At 45.3% G+C, this 17,559-nt stretch overlaps 1 protein-coding gene across 1 annotated transcript in view; it reads left to right on the plus strand.

Moving 5' to 3' along the window:
* btbd9 (BTB domain containing 9) overlaps positions 1 to 17,559 on the plus strand; it is a 169,695-nt gene that overhangs the window by 98,641 nt on the left and 53,495 nt on the right. Inside the window, exon 5 of the mRNA XM_087976845.1 lies at positions 2,299 to 2,408. Coding sequence (XP_087832971.1) covers positions 2,299 to 2,408 — 110 coding nt within the window. The remainder of the gene's footprint in view (positions 1 to 2,298; positions 2,409 to 17,559) is intronic.

A 17,559-nucleotide genomic window follows, 5' to 3' on the forward strand; every position in this document is an offset into this window, starting at 1 on the left:
GATGCAAAGTAAACATTCAGAATCTCACCATTCTCTCAGGTTTGGCACACAGCCTTCCTTTCTTATCCTTTAGTGGACCAATCCCTTCTCTAGTTGCCCTATTGCTTCTGATATAAGAATAAAAAACTTCGGGATTCTCCTTAATTATGCTTGCTAAAGTTATTTGATGACCCCTTTTAGCCCACTTGGTTCCTTGTTTAAGACTGGTCCTACTCTCCCGATAGTCTTCCAGGGCCCGTTCTGTTCTTAGCTGCCTGGACCTTACGTACGCTTCCCTTTTCCTCTTGGCTAGTCGCGCGATTTCTATCATCGACGGTTCACAAATCTTGCCCTTCCTATCCATTGTTTTCAAAGGGACATGCCTATCCTGCACCATCTTCAACCAATGTTTTAAAGCCTCCTACATATCAAATGTGCACTTCCTTTCAAATAGCTCGAATTCCCTTCAAATTGAAATCCTCTTGAGCAGCTGTAGCAAATCTTCCTGCTAGTATATTAGTCCCCTACCAATTCAGGTGCAATCCTTCCTTCTTATACAGGTCACCACCAAAAAAGTGATCCAAAAATGTGAACCCTTCTCCCCTGCACAAGTTCCCTGGCGACATAGACAGGATGAAGAGTTGGGCTGAGAAATGGCAGATGGAGTTCAACCTGGATAAATGTGAAGTGATGCATTTTGGAAGGTCAAACTCGAATGCTGAAAATAGGATTAAAGACAGGATTCTTGGCAGTGTGGAGGAACAGAGGGATCTGGGTGTTCAAGTACATAATTCCCTCAAAGTTGCCACACAAGTGGATAGCTTTGAGGAGAAAGTGAGGTCTGCAGATGCTGGAGATCAGAGATGGAAATGTGTTGCTGGAAAAGCGCAGCAGGTCAGGCAGCATCTAGGGAACAGGAGAATCGACGTTTCGGGCATTAGCCCTGAAGAAGGGCTAATGCCCGAAACGTCGATTCTCCTGTTCCCTAGATGCTGCCTGACCTGCTGCGCTTTTCCAGCAACACATTTCCCCACAAGTGGATAGGGTTATTAAGAAAGCATATGGTGTTTTGGCTTTCATTAACAGGGATATTGAGTTTAAGAGCCGCGAGGTTTTGCTACAGCTCTACAACTCCCTGGTGAGACCACACTTGGAATATTGTGTCCAGTTCTGGTCGCTCTACTATAGGAAAGATACAGAGGCTTTGGAGAGGGTGCAAAGAAGGTTTACCAGGATGCTGCCTGGACTGGAGGGCTTGCCTTATGAAGAGAGGTTGACTAAGCTCAGACTTTTCTCTCTGGAAAGAAGGAGGAAGAGAGGAGACCTGATCGAGGTGTACAAGGTAATGAGAGGGATGGATAGAGTCAATAGCCAGAGACTTTTCCCCAGAGCAGGATTGACTGGCACGAGGGGGTCATAGTTTTAAGATATTAGGAGGAAGGTATAAAGGAGACGTCAGAGGAAGGTTCTTTACACAGAGAGTTGTGAATGCGTGGAATGTGGTGCCAGCTGTGGTGGTGGAAGCTGAGTCATTGGGGACATTTAAGCGACTGCTGGACATGCACATGGATAGCAGTGAGTTGAGGGGTGCTTAGGTTAAGTTACTATATTTTACATTAGGATTAACCTTCGGCACAACATCGTGGGCCAAAGGGCCTGTCCTGTGCTGTACTTTTCTATGTTCTAACTCCATCTGCCATTTCTCCGTCCATATCTGCAACTGATCTATATCTCACTGTATCTTTGAACAACCTTTGACACTGTCCGCAACTCCACCAATCTTAGTGTCATCTGCCAACTTACGAATCTACCCATCTACATTGTTATGCAAGTCATTTTGTCCCAGTACGGATCTCTGCGGAACACTACTAGTCAACAAACCCCAGTCTGGAAAACACCCTTCCACCACTTCCCTCTGTCTTCTTTAGGCAAGCCAATTCTGAATCCACGTGCACAAGTCACCGTGGATCCCCATGCACCATCCCATCCTGCCCTGCCTTACCAAAATACAATACCTCACATTTATCTAAATTATGCACCATCTACCACTCCTCAGTCCATTGGCCCATTTGACCATGGTCCCGTTGTACTCTGAGATAACCTACAGCTTGTGAAAGGCTACACAAGAAAAGTTAATTTGCAAGTCAGTGTCTATGAACTGTTTTCTGGCTCCAGTGACACTTCAATTATTATATAGCTCAGATGATCTTTCTCAGATCCTGGAACAAAATATATACTCTCGACTGGTGGGTCTAAATGTGCCAACCTGTGAGAGAATGATGTAATTTTCCTGATACTGATTTTGTTTTTTGTTTGCAGATATATCCGCATCGTTGGAACACACAACACTGTGAACAAGGTATTCCACCTAGTCTCTTTCGAATGTATGTTCACCAATAAGCCCTTCTCATTGGATTCTGGGTTACTGGGTAAGACAGCATTTTTTTCCCATCTACTGCCAAGTATGAATATTGTCCATTTCAATCTGGATAACATGGTATTAAACTTTTCATACCATAGCTACCCAATTAGATAATAGACAATAGGTGCAGGAGTAGGCCATTCTGCCCTTCGAACCAGCACCACCATTCATTATGATCATGGCTGATCATCCTCAGTCAGTATCCTGTTCCTGCCTTATCCCCATAACCCTTGATTCCACTCCCCTTAAGAGCTCTATTGCCACCTCTATATTATCACTGGATTGCACCCGTACCTCAGTTCAGCCATAGAAACCCTCACCCATAACACTGTCAGATTGATTTGAGTATTCCAGTATTCCCCCGGATATCCTGTACTCTCCATAAATCTAACTCATCCAAACTTCTGCTGCTCCTATTGCAACTCCCACCAAGCCCCATTTAGTCATCACATGAGGCTCACTGAACAAAATTGGTTCCTGTGTTAAAGTTCTCACCTCCTTGTTCAGATCCCTTCAGGGTCTTGCCTTTTCCTATCTCTGTATTCTCTTCTGATGTCCAAACAGGATCTCACATAAGGAATAAATAATAATCTTTAATTTATTGGCGGAAGGCCTAGGGCTTGTGTTTTAATCAGAATAGAGAGATCCCGTCATGTCCACACAGAGATTAAACATCCATCTAGTTTAACTTCATTTTCTGGTTCTTCGCCTGTATCTTTGTATGCTATGTTGTTTCAAGTGTTCATCTAAATACTTCTTAGATTTCATCAAAGTTCCTGCCTCTACCACCCTTTTAGGCCAGGAATTCCATGACCTGCTCAGTGAGATACGTTCTCCTCAAATCTTCTTTAAACTTTCTGCTCCATGCACTAAAACTGGGCCATAAAAATAAAACATATAACTGTGGATGCTGGAAGTCTGAAACAAAAACAGAATTTGCTGGAAAAACTCAGTGCAAGCTGGAAGAGCAGCATCTCATTTTCCACCTCGGGACTCTGCAGCCTTCAGGGCTCAGTGCTGAGTTCAATAATTTTAGGGTCTGAACACCTTCTTCCATGGCCTTTACCCACCCCTACATCTGGGCCCTATCATCATGTGGGCTGCTTTCAGCACTGACAACCCACTTTCACCTGCTTATGGTCCCCATTAGCAGCTCATCTTCATTCCTGACTTACCATTGTCGGTTTTTTTTCATCTGCCTGATGTTCTTTCTCTTCCACCAGTCCCCATCTCCGCTGCTTACTTTTCTCACACAGACACAAACAGACACCCATACCACACTCTCCCACCCATCCCCATACCCCCTGTTAGGGTCACTGGACCCGAGACATTACCTGCTTTCTTTCCACAGATGCTGCCAGACCTGCTCAGTCTTCCCAACAATTTCTGTTTCTGCCTAAAGCTGTGACTCCTGGTTATTGACCCCTCCAATAATGGGAAGAGTTTCTCCATATCTACCCTTTTGTGACCCTCAGAACCTCATCCACTTCAGTCAGATTCCCTCTTCAGCCTTCTCTGTTCTGAGGAAAACAATCACAGTCTTTCTGGAAGCATCGATACTCGGACCAGCAGTAGGGCATTTGGCCTTTCAAGCCTGTTCCACCGTTCACAATGATCATGGCTGATCGTCCAATGTAATAGCAAACCTTCGTAGACTGTTCCTAGTCAGAGGCTGGGAACCCTGCAGTGAGTAACTCCCCTCCTGACTCCCCAGAGCCTGTCCCACCATTGGGGTCAGAGGCTGGGAACCCTGCAGTGAGTAACTCCCCTCCTGACTCCCCAGAGCCTGTCCCACCATTGGGGTCAGAGGCTGGGAACCCTGCAGTGAGTAACTCCCCTCCTGACTCCCCAAAGCCTGTCCCACCATTGGGGTCAGAGGCTGGGAACCCTGCAGTGAGTAACTCCCCTCCTGACTCCCCAGAGCCTGTCCCACCATTGGGGTCAGAGCTGGGAACCCTGCAGTGAGTAACTCCCCTCCTGACTCCCCAAAGCCTGTCCCACCATTGGGGTCAGAGGCTGGGAACCCTGCAGTGAGTAACTCCCCTCCTGACTCCCCAGAGCCTGTCCCACCATCTACAAGGCTCAAGTCAGGAGTGGGATGGAATACTCCCCACTTGCCTGGATAGGCGCAGCTCCAACAATACTTTAGAAGTTTGACACCATCCTGGACATGTGGATTATTGGTGCTGGAAGAGCACAGCAGGTCAGGCAGCATCCGAGGAGCAGTAAAATCAACGTTTCAGGCAAAAGCCCTTCATCAGGAATACAGGCAGAGAGCCTGAAGAGTGGATAGATAAGTGAGAGGAGGGTGGAGGTGGGGAGAACTGCTGTGCTCTTCCAGCACCACTGATCCAGAATCTGGTTTCCAGCATCTGCAGTCATTGTTTTTACCTTCCATCCTGGACATAGCAGCCCGTGTTTGATTGGCACTACAACCACAAACATTTACATCACTGACACTCAGTAGCAGCAGTGTGTACACTATCAACAAGATGCACTGCAGAAATTTACCAAAGATCCTCAGATAACACCGTTCATGACCTTTCCATCCAGAAGGAAACGAGCAGAAGATATACAGGAACACCACCACCTGAACATTCCCCTCCAAGCCACTTGCTTGGAAATGTATCGCCATTCCTTTACTGTTGCTGGGTCAAAATTGTGGAATTCCCTCCCTAAAGACATTGTCATTCAACCTGCTGCACAAGGACTTCAGGGATTTAAGAAGTCAGCTAATCACCACCTTCTCAAGGGCACCTAGGGATGGGTAATAAATGCTGACTCAGCCAGCGATGCCCACATCCCATGAATGAATAAAGAAAAGCTGCTTCCTCCTTTTCCCCCATACCCTTTCATCACTTTAGTTCAAGTACTAAATCCAACTCATTCTTGAAACTATACAATTTTGTGACCTTGAGTGCTTCCGGTGGTAGCAAATTCCACAAGCTCACCACTCTCTGGGTGAAAAAATGTCTTTTCATCTCATTTACTTGTAGATTGTGACCCCATTAGAAACGTCCTTCTTGCCTTTGCTCTTTCTAATACTGTTAGAATTTTACAGATCTCTGTTAGATTTCCCTCATACCTATGAATTCCACTGACTACAATCCTAACTGAATCAACCTCTCCTTATATATCAGGCGTTCCATCCCAGGAATCAGTCGGCTAAACCTTCACTGCAGAATCCCTCTGTATACAGACCTTTGTTCCTCAGATAAGGAGATGAAAACTACACACAGTATTCCAGGTGTGGTCTCACCAAAGCTCTTTGTAGCTGAATCACTCCAGCTCAGGCAAAACCCTGGTGAATCTCCTCTGACTCTTTCCAGTGTAGTCATATTCCTCTATAATGTTGCTTCCAGACCTGCCAATAATACTCTAGCTTGACCACATTATTCACAGTTCGATTAGAACCTCCTTGCCGTTGTCATTGAATTATAGAGTCATACCGTGCAGAAGAGGACCTTTGACCCATCAAGTCTGCACCACCCTATCTACACATCCCATGGCCTTCGGTTTTGGATGTTGTGACATTTCAAGTGCTCATCCACGTACCTTTGAAAGGTTGTGAGACCCCCCCCCTCCATTCCCCCAAACACTACCTTCTTAGGCAGTGCTTTCCACCTCTCTTCTTCACGTGATGCTGTGACCAGAACTGGATGTACTTCTTTAGCTGTGGCCTAACCAAAGTTCTGTATAGCTCCAATGTGGAACACTACAGCGCAGTACAGGCCCTTCGGCCCTCGATGTTGCGCCGACCTGTGAAACCAATCTGAAGCTCATCTAACCTAAATTCAGTTATCATCCATATGACTATCCAATGACCATTTAAATGCCCTTAAAGTTGGCAAGTCTACTACTGTTGCAGGCAGGACATTCCATGCCCTCTGTCCAATATTTATCACCCTTCCATTTAAAGCTATGTCCCCTCGTGCTAGCCATCACCATCCGAGGAAAAAGGCTCTCACTGTCCACCCTATTTAACCTTCTGATCATCTTATATGTCTCTATTAAGTCACCTCTTAACCTCCTTCTCTCTAATGAAAACAGCCTCAAATCACTCATAATACCTTTCCTCATAATACCTTCCGTCCGTACCAGGCAACATTTTGGTAAATCTCCTCTGAACCCTTTCCAAAGCTTCCATATCCTTCCTGTCACGCGGTGACCAGAACTGTACGCTATACTCCAAATGCAGCTACACTAGAGTTTTGTACAGCTGCAACAGGACCCCATGGCTCCGAAACTCAATCCCCTACCAATAAACGCCAACACACCATATGCCTTCTTAACAACGCTATCAACCTGGGTGGCAACTTTCAGGGATCTGTGCACATAGACACTGAGATCTCTCTGCTCATCTACACTACCATTAGCCCAGTACCCTTTATTCATGTTACTCCTTCCAAAGTGAATGACCTCACACTTTTCCACATTGAACACCATTTGCCACCTCTCAGCCCAGCTCTGCAGCTTATCTATGTCCCTCTGTAACCTACAACATCCTTGCGCGCTCTAGAACTGCACCAACCTTGGTGCTATTCGCAAATTTACTATCCCAACCTTCTCTGCCCTCATCTAGGTCATTTATAAAACTGACAAACAGCAGTGGACCCAAAACAGATCCTTGTGGTACACCACTAGTAACTGAACTCCAGGATGAACATTTCCCATCAACTACCACCCTCTGTCTTCTTTCAGCTAGCCAATTTCTGATCCAAACTGCTAATCACCCTCGATCCCATGCCTCTGTATTTTCTGTAATAACCTACCGTGGGGAACCTTATCAAATGCCTTACTGAAATCCATATACACAACATCAACTGCTTTACCCTCATCCACCGGTTGGTCACCTTCTCAAATAACTCAATAAGGTTTGTGAGGCATGACCTACCCTTCACAAAATCTTATTGACTATCCCTAATCAAATTATTCCCCTCTAGATGATTATAAATCCTATTTCTTATAATCCTTTCCAACTCTTTACCCACAACTGAAGTATTGCTCACTTACCAGGGTGGTCTCTCCTCCCCTTCTTGGCTATCCTCCAGTCTTCTGGCACTATTCCTGTAGACAACGAGGACATAAAGATCAAAGCCAAAGGGCATGGTTAGGAACATGGGACTGGGATATCATAGCAATTACGGAAACATGGCTCAAGGATGGGCAGGACTTGCAGCTTAATGTTCTAGGATACAAATGCTACAGGAAGGATAGAAAGGGAGGCAAGAGAGGAGGGGGAGTGGCATTTTTGATAAGGGATAGCATTACAGCTGGGCTGAGGGAGGATATTCCCAGAACTACATCCAGGGAAGTTATTTGTGTGGAACTGAGAAATAAGAAAGGGATGATCACCTCATTGGGATTGTATTATAGACCCCCTAATAGTCAGAGGGAAATTGAGAAACTTGTAAGGAGATCCTCAGTTATCTGTAAGAGAGTAAGACATAGGAGTGTAAGTAAGGCCATTCAGCCCATCGAGTCCGCTCTGCCATTCAATCATGGCTGATGGGTGTTTCAACGCCACTTACTACACACTCCCCGTATCCCTTAATTCCTTGTGAGATCAAAAATTTATCAGTCTCTGCTTTGAAGACATTTAACTTCCCAGCATCCACTGCGCTTCGTGGCAATGAATTCCACAGGCCCGCCACTCTCTGGCTTAAGAAATGTCTCCTCATTTCCGTTCTAAATTGACCCCCTCTAATTCTAAGGCTGTGCCCATGGGTCCTAGTCTCCCCACCTGATGGAAATAACTTCCCAGCGTCCACCCTTTCGAAGCCATGCGTTATCTTGTAAGTTTCTATTAGATCTCCCCTCAACCTTCTAATCTCTAATGAACACAATCCCAGGATCCTCAGCCGATCATCGTATGTTAGGCCTACCATCCCAGGGATCATCCGTGTGAATCTCTGCTGGACGCGCTCCAGAGCTAGTATGTCCCTCCTGAGGTGTGGGGCCCAAAACTGGACACAGTACTCCAAATGGGTCCTAACTAGAGCTTTATAAAATCTCAGTAGCACATCGCTGCTTTCATATTCCAACTCTCTTGAGATAAATGATAAAATTACATTTGCTTTCTTAATCACGAACTCAACCTGCAAATTAACCTTTAGAGAATCCTGGACTAGCACTCCCAGATCCATTTGTACTTTGGCTTTATGAATTTTCTCACTGTTTATAAAATACTCCATGCCTCTATTCTTTTTTCCAAAGTGCAAGACCTCGCATTTGCTCACATTGAATTCCATCAGCCATTTCCTGAACCACTCTCCTAAACTGTCTCAGTCCTTCTGTAGCCTCCCCACTTCCTCAGTACTACCTGCCTGTCCACCTATCTTCGTATCATCGGCAAACCTCGCTAGAATGCCCCCAGTCCCTTCATCCAGATCATTAATATATAATGTGAACAGCTGTGGCCCCAGCACCGAACCCTGCGGGACACCGCTTGTCACTGGCTGGTATTCTGAAAGAGAACTTTTTATCCCAACTCTCTGCCTTCTGTCAGACAGCCAATCCTCAATCCATCCCAGCAGCTCACCTCGAACACCATGGGCCCTCACCTTGCTCACCAGCCTCCCATGTGGCACCTTATCAAAGGCCTTTTGGAAGTCTAGGTAGACCACATCCACTGGGTTTCCCTGGTCTAACCTACTTGTTACCTCTTCAAAGAATTCTAACAGGTTTGTCAGGCACGACCTCCCCTTACTAAATCCATGTTGACTTGTTCTAATCTGACCCTGCACTTCCAAGAATTTAGAAATCTCATCCTCAACCCTGGATTCTAGAATTTTACCTACAACCGAGGTTAGGCTAATTGGCCTATAATTTTCCATCTTTTGTCTTGACTCTTTCTTGAACAAGGGGGTTACAACAGCAATTTTCCAATCATCTGGGACTTTCCCTGACTCCAGTGATTTTTGAAAGATTACAACCAACGCCTCCACTATTTCTTCAGCTACCTCCCTCAGAACTCTAGGATGTAGCCCATCGGAGTCAGGCGATTTATCAATTTTTAGATCTTTTAGCTTTTCTAGCACTTTCTCTTTTGTAATGGCTACCATACTCCACTCTGCCCCCGACTCTCCTTAATTGTTGGGATATTACTCATGTCTTCCACTGTGAAGACTGACACAAAGTACTTATTAAGTTCTCCAGCTATTTCCTTATCTCCCATCACTAGTGGCCCAGTGTCTACTTTTGCCTTTCATTTGTTTCTTATGTATTGAAAGAAACTTGTACTATAATTTCTAATATTTGATCCTCTCCTTCCTTATTTCTCTCGTTGTTATCCTCTGTTTTTGTAGTCCTCCCAATCTTCTGATTTCCCAGTGCTCCTGGCCACTTTATAGGCTCTCTCTTTTTCTTTGATACATTTCCTGACTTCCTTTGTCAGCCATGACTAAGTTTTCTTTCCTTTTTGCTTCAGTCCTAGTCTGCCTTGAACCTAAACCCTGCACACATGCTAACCTGCTGCTTATCTTTCTACTTGGCTCCATACTCCCTGTTGCTTTCCCTTTCCCTTCCCTCCGACTCACAAGTTTAAGGTCCTAGTGACCACCCTATTTATCCTGTTCACCAGAGCACTGCTTCCAGATCGGTTCAGGGGAGACCAACCCATCAGTACAGATCCCCCCCCGGTTCTAAAACTGATGCCAATGTCCTATGAAATGGAATCCCTCTTTCCCACACCAATCTCTTAGCCACGTGTTTACTTCCTAATTTTCTTATCCCTTTGCCAATTAGCACGTGGCTCGGGCAATAATCCAGAGATTATGACCTTCTTCAATTTCCTTCCTAGTGCTTGATAATCCCCAAATAGGTCCTCCACCCTAGCTTTGCCTATGTTGTTAGTCCCAACGTGGACCACAACAACTGGATCCTCCCCCTCCCGCTCCAATATCCTTTCAAGCCGTTCGGAGATGCCCCGAACCCTGGCACTGGGCAGGCAACACACCATGTGAGACTCCCGATCCGGCTTGCAGAGGATACTATCTGTCCCCCTAATTATAGAATCCCCTATAACAACTACTTGTCTTTTTGCTCCCCCCTCTTGAATGGCCTTCTGCACCATGGTGCCATGGTCAGCTGGCTCATCCTGTCCAGAGCCCTTTTCCTCATCCGAACAGGGAGCAAGAATCTCGTACCTGTTGGACAAGGTCAGGGGCTGAGACTCCTGCACTCCTGAACTCAGGTTCCCCCTACCTGCCTCACTTACAGTCACACTCTGAGGGCCCTGATCACTAACTAGATGTGAATTACTTAATCTCCCGGGTGTGACTGCCTTCTGAAACAAAGCATCCAGGTCACTCTCCTCCTCCCGGATGCGCCGCAGTGTTTGAAGCTCAGATTCCAGATCATCAACTCTGAGTCGGATTCTTCCAGCAACCAACACTTGCTGCAGATGTGGTCACTGCCGTTCACAATGGGATCAGCCAGCTCCCACATCATACAGCTACAGCACATCACCTGACCAGCCATCTCTGCTTAGTTAATTACTTTATACAAATTTATGAGTTAAATAATTTCTAGTACTTCTCTGTCATCTTAGTCAACAAAGTCTTTTCCCTGGGGTGGGGGAGTCCAGAACTATGGGCATATGTTTAGGGTGAGAGGGGAAAGATATAAATGGGACCTAAGGGGCAACGTTTTCACACTGAGGGTGTTACATGTATGGAATGAGCTGCCAGAGGAAGTGACCGAGGCTGGTACAGTGACAACATTTAAGAGGCGTTTGGATGGGTATATGAATAGCTTAAAAATGTGTTGCTGGAAAAGCGCAGCAGGTCAGGCAGCATCAAAGGAACAGGAGAATCGACATTTCAGGCATAAGCCCTTCCTGAAGAAGGGCTTATGCCCGAAATGTCAATTCTCCTGTTCCTTTGATGCTGCCTGACCTGCTGCGCTTTTCCAGCAACACATTTTTTAAGCTTTGATCTCCAGCATCTGCAGTCCTCACTTTCTCCTGGGTATATGAATAGGAAGGGTTTGGAGGGATATGGGCCGGGTGCTGGCAGGTGGGACTAGATTGGGTTGTGATATCTGGTCGGCATGGACAGGTAGGACTGAAGGGTCTGTTTCTGTGCTGTACATCTCTATGACTGTATGTCAGGACTGATGTACAGGGAGAGACTGGGTCAGTTAGGATTATATAAGCTGGAATTCAGACGAATGGGGTAGGAGGGAAATCTCATAGAAAGTTATAAAGTTCTAACATGTTGTTCCCAATGACTGAGATGTTCAGACTAGAGATTATACTCGAAGGATGTGGGATATGCCTTCTAGGACAGAGATAAGGAGAGATGTCTTACTCTGAGTGAGCCTATAGAATGCTCGGCTGCAGGAAACTTGAGGCCAGAAAAATTGAAGACTTTTAAGAAAAATGTAGATATTGTATTTAGGTCTAAAGAGATCAACAGATATAGAGAAGAAGTGGGAGCAGGGAACTGAGTTAGAAGACCAGCCATGATTGTATTGAATGGAGCTTAACCAAATGCCTCTCTGGAAAAAATGTTGCTCAGACATGATCTGCCCTTAACAAACCAGCACTTGACTGTTCTTGATTAATCCCTGCCTCCTTAAGGGTAAATGAATTTTGTCCCTCAGAATTGCTTTCAGTCGTTGTCCCAGCTGAAGTTAGACTGACTGACCTGTAGTTTCTTGGTTTACCTCTTATGGAGTCACACGACACAGAAACAAACCCTTTGGTCGAACCAGTCAATGCCGAACATAATCCCAAACTAAACTGGTTCCACCTGCCTGCTCCTGTCCCATATCCTTCCAAAGCTTTCCTATTCATGTACCTGTCCAAATGTCTTTTAAACATTGTAATTGTACCTACACCCAGCACTTCCCTAAGAAAGCTCATTCCCCATACAAACCACCCTCTGTGTAAAGAAATTGCCTCCCCTGTTTTTCTTTAAACCTCTCTCCTCTCATTTTAAAAACGTGTCTCCTAACCTTGAAATCTTCCATCCTCGGGAAAAGACAACTACCATTAACTCTATCTATACCTCGTTATTTTATAAACTTCTATCAGGTCGCCTCTCAACCTCCTACGCTCCAGTGAAAGAAGTCCCAGCTATCCAGCCTTTTTTTATAATTCAAACCCTCCATACCCAGCAACATCCTGGTAAATCTCTTCTGAATCTTCTCTAGCTTAATCATATCCTTCCTATAACTGGGCGACCAGAAGTGGACACAGTATTCCAGACGAGGCCTCACTAATGTCCTGCACCACCTCAACATGACGTCCCAATTCCTGTACTTAAAGGACTAAGCAATGAAGGCAAGTCTGCCCAAGCCTTTTTAACCACCCTGTCTACATGTGATGCAAACTTCAAAGAGTTATGTACCTGAACTCCTTAGTCCCTCTGTCCTCCATCACTACCAGGGCCTTACCATTAATTGTATAAGCCATATCCTTGTTTGTTGTACCAAAATGCAATACCTTGTATTTATCCAGATTGAACTCCCTCTGCCATTTTTCATGGCAGAGGGACCCATTTAATCAAGACCCCTTTGTAATCTTAGAAAACCTTCTTCAATGTCCACAATGCCATTAATTTCGGTGTGGTCCGCAAACTTACTAAGCATGCCTTCTGTATTGCCATCCGAATCATTTATATAAATGACTAATGCCAGAGGACCCAGAACCAACCCCTATGGAGTACCACTGGTTACAGGCCTCCAGTCTGAAAAACAACCCTCCACCATTACACTCTCTCTCCTGCTGTTAAGCCAATTATGTATCCAATTGACAAGCTCACCCTGAGTCCCACGTGACCTAACTTTACTAATTAGTCTACCGAGCAGAAACTTGTCAAAGGCTTTACCAAAATCCAAATAAACAACATCTACAGTTCTGCTAACATTAGTCTTTTTGGTAACTTCCTCAAAAAACTCAATCAAGTTCAAAGTTTGGGTGAAGATTTGTAGCTCGGGTGCTCGTTGTTGTGGTTCTGTTCGCCGAGCTGGGAATTTTTGTTGCAGACGTTTCGTCCCCTGTCTAGGTGACATCCTCAATGCTTGGGAGCCTCCTGTGAAGCGCTTCTGTGATCTTTCCTCCGGTGTTTATAGTGGCCTGTCCCTGCCGCTTCCGGTTGTCAGTTTCAGCTGTCCGCTGTAGTGGCCGGTACATTGGGTCCAGGTCGATGTGTTTGTTGATGGAGTTTGTGGATGAGTGCCATGCTTCTAGGAATTCCCTGGCTGTTCTTTGTTTGGCTTGCCCTATAATGGTAGTGTTGTCCCAGTCGAATTCATGTTGCTTGTCGTCTGCGTTGTGGCTACTAAGGATAACTGCACAAAACACTATATAGGACAAACAGGAAGACAGCTAACGATCCGCATCCATGAACATCAACTAGCCACGAAACGACACGACCAGCTATCCTTAGTAGCCACACATGCAAACGACAAGCAACATGAATTCGACTGGGACAACACTACTATCATAGGGCAAGCCAGACAGAGAACAGCCAGGGAATTCCTAGAAGCTTGGCACTCATCCACAAACTCCATCAACAAACACGTCGACCTGGACCCAATATACCAACCACTACAGCGGACAGCTGAAACTGACAACCGGAAGCGGCAGGGACAGGCCACTATAAATGCCGGAGGAAACACCACAGAAGCGCTTCACAGGAGGCTCCCAAGCACTGAGGATGTCACCTAGACAGGGGACGAAACGTCTGCAACAAAAATTTCCAGCTCGGCGAACAGAACCACAACAACTCAATCAAGTTTGTGAGACAAGATTTTCCTCACACAAAACCATGCTGACAATCCCTAATCAATTTTTGCCTCTCGAAATGTTCATAAATCCTATCTTTTATAACCACCTCCAACTATTTACCCACAACTGAAGTCAGACTCAAAGGTCTCTAGTTCTCTGGTTTCTCCTTACAACCTTTCATAGAAGAATACAGCGCAGTACAGGCCCTTCGGCCCTCGATGTTGCGCCGATCCAAGCCCACCTAACCTACACTAGCCCACTATCCTCCATATGCCTATCCAATGCCCGCTTAAATGCCCATAAAGAGGGAGAGTCCACCACTGCTACTGGCAGGGCATTCCATGAACTCACGACTCGCTGAGTGAAGAACCTACCCCTAACATCTGTCCTATACCTACCCCCCCCCTTAATTTAAAGCTATGCCCCCTTGTAATAGCTGACTCCATACGTGGAAAAAGCTTCTCACTGTCGACCCTATCTAAACCCCTAAACATCTTGTACACCTCTATCAAGTCACCCCTAAACCTTCTTTTCTCCAATGAAAACAACCCCAAGTGCCTCAGCCTTTCCTCATACGATCTTTCTACCATACCAGGCAACATCCTGGTAAACCTCCTCTGCACCCGTTCCAGTGCCTCCACATCCTTCCTATAGTATGGCGACCAAAACTGCACACAATACTCCAGATGCGGCCGCACCAGAGTCTTATACAACTGCAACATGACCTCAGTACTCCGGAACTCAATTCCTCTACCAATAAAAGCCAGTACGCCATATGCCTTCTTCACCGCACTATTTACCTGGGTGGCAACTTTCAAAGATCTGTGTACATGGACACCAAGATCCCTCTGCTCATCCACACTACCAAGTATCCGACCATTAGCCCAGTACCCCATCTTTTTATTACTCTTACCAAAGTGAATCACCTCACACTTAGCTACATTGAATTCCATTTGCCACCTTTCTGCCCAGTTCTGCAGCTTATCTATATCCCGCTGTAACCTGCCATATCCTTCCTCACTGTCTACAACTCCTCCGACTTTCGTATCATCCGCAAACTTGCTCACCCAACCTTCTAACCCCTCCTCCAGGTCATTTATAAAAATGACAAACAGCAATGGTCCCAAAACAGATCCTTGCGGAACACCGCTAGTGACGGCACTCCAAGATGAACCTTTGCCATCAACTACTACCCTCTGTCTTCTTCCAGCCAGCCAACTCCTAATCCAAACCTCCAACTCACCCTCAATGCCATACCTCCGTATTTTTTGCAGTAGTCTACCATGGGGAACCTTATCAAACGCCTTACTAAAATCCATATACACCACATCTACCGCTTTCCCCTCGTCCACCTCCTTAGTCACCTTCTCAAAGAATTCAATAAGGTTTGTGAGGCACGACCTGCCCTTCACAAAACCATGCTGACTATCCTTGATCACATTATTCCTATCCAGATGTGCATAAATCCTATCCCTTACAATACTCTCTAAGATTTTGCCCACAACAGAAGTGAGACTCACTGGCCTATAGTTACTAGGGTTATCCCTACTCCCCTTCTTGAACAAGGGAACCACATTTGCTAGCCTCCAATCTTCTGGCACTACTCCTGTAGACAACGAGGACATAAAAATCAAGGCCAATGGCTCTGCAATCTCCTCCCTTGCTTCCCAGAGAATCTGAGGATAAATGCCATCAGGCCCAGGGGATTTATCTATTTTCACCCTTTCCAGAATTTCCAACACCTCTTCCCTATATACCTCAAAGCCATCCATTCTACTTAATTGTGACTCAGTATTCACAGTGACAACAATGTCCTGTTCCTGAGTGAATACTGACGAAAAGTATTCATTCAGTGTCTCCCCAATCTCTTCAGCCTCCACACGCAACTTCCCACTACTATCCTTGACTGGACCTATTCCTACCCTAGTCATTCTTTTATTCCTGACATACCTATAGAAAGCCTTAGGGTTTTCCCTAATCCTACCGACTAAGGACCTTTCATGTCCCCTCCTTGCTGCTCTTAGCTCTCTCTTCAGGTCCTTCCTGGCTACCTTATAACTCTCAATCGCCCCACTTGAACCTTCACGTCTCATCCTTACATAGGCCGCCCTCTTCCCTTTAACAAGGGATTCCAATTCCTTATTAAACCACGGCTCCCTCACACGACCCTTTCCTCCCTGCCTGACGGGTACATACTTATCAAGGACACTCAATAGTTGCTCCTTGAACAAGCTCCACAGATCAATTACGCCCTTGATTGTACCTTTCTTCGACAAAGGTACAACATTAGCCATCCTTCAATCAGCAGGCACCTCACTCTTGGTATGAGATGATGCAAATATTTCTGCAAGGGGTCTCTTAATTTCCTTCCTTACTTCCCAGAACAGTCTGGGATACATTAGATCAGGTCCCAGAGATTTATATGCCTCTATATTCTCTAAGACCTCCCCGAACTTGCTCATTTAAAATGTGAAGTGTTTTTAAAACACCAAAGTTTATTTCTCTGCATTCTCTAGACTCCAGTTCTTTCTCCACAGTAAAAACAAACCAAATTATTTATTTAATATCTCTCCTATTGCCTGGGGGTCAATACAAAGACAACCTCCTTGATCTTTAAGAGGCCTCACCCTTCTCTAGTGAGCCTCTTGCTCTTAATGTATTTGTAGAGTCCCTTTGGCAGATAAGGTTAATGATAATCCAATGCTATTCTCATATCCCCTCTTTGCCTTCCTTATTTATTTCTTAAGAATGCCCGGACACACTTTAGATTGATTAAGAAATTCAGTTGAACCTAGCTGTCAATATCTAAAATAAGATTCTCTTTATTCTTGAATAGAACCTCAATATTCATTCATTGTTCCTTAACCTTACCAGCCTTCCCCTTCTTTTTAACAGGAACATAATGCCTCTGAACACTCGTTATCACACTCTTGACTGCCTCCCACTAGCAGTACCAAGTTAGTTGTCCTTCAGCCCCTGCTTGCTAAAGATACCCCTTGCACTTCTGTACTCCACTAGAGCCTCTACTGATTTGCTCCCTTTGTACCTGCTAAAAGCCTCTCTTTTCCTTCTTATCAAATCCTGAATCATCTTTGACATCCTCGTCCATAATTCTTCTAACCCAGTTCATCCTTTGACCACGAATGCCCCGATGCTCCCACTCCACTCCATGCTCAGGTTGTTGATTTTTTTCACATGCTTAAACTCTTGATATTGAAGTTTTGGAGCTCTCGTCTTGCACTTGGCTTCACGTCGGAGAAGCCATACATGTAACCTATTTACCTTTGATGGTTTTGCCAAAAATGTTCACTTGTTCTTGGCAAAACCACTTTTGTTCGTTCTCTCACTTTGTTGTTAGCCCTTTGACTTTTCCCTACAGTCACGTACCCACCTGCAGATCCTCTCTGTTTTGAGATTTTAC

Source organism: Chiloscyllium plagiosum, unplaced genomic scaffold (genome assembly GCF_037043375.1).
Source record: "Chiloscyllium plagiosum isolate Xiang-an unplaced genomic scaffold, Cpla_swu_hap1 HiC_scaffold_3, whole genome shotgun sequence".
Classification (NCBI taxonomy): Eukaryota; Metazoa; Chordata; class Chondrichthyes; order Orectolobiformes; family Hemiscylliidae; genus Chiloscyllium; species Chiloscyllium plagiosum.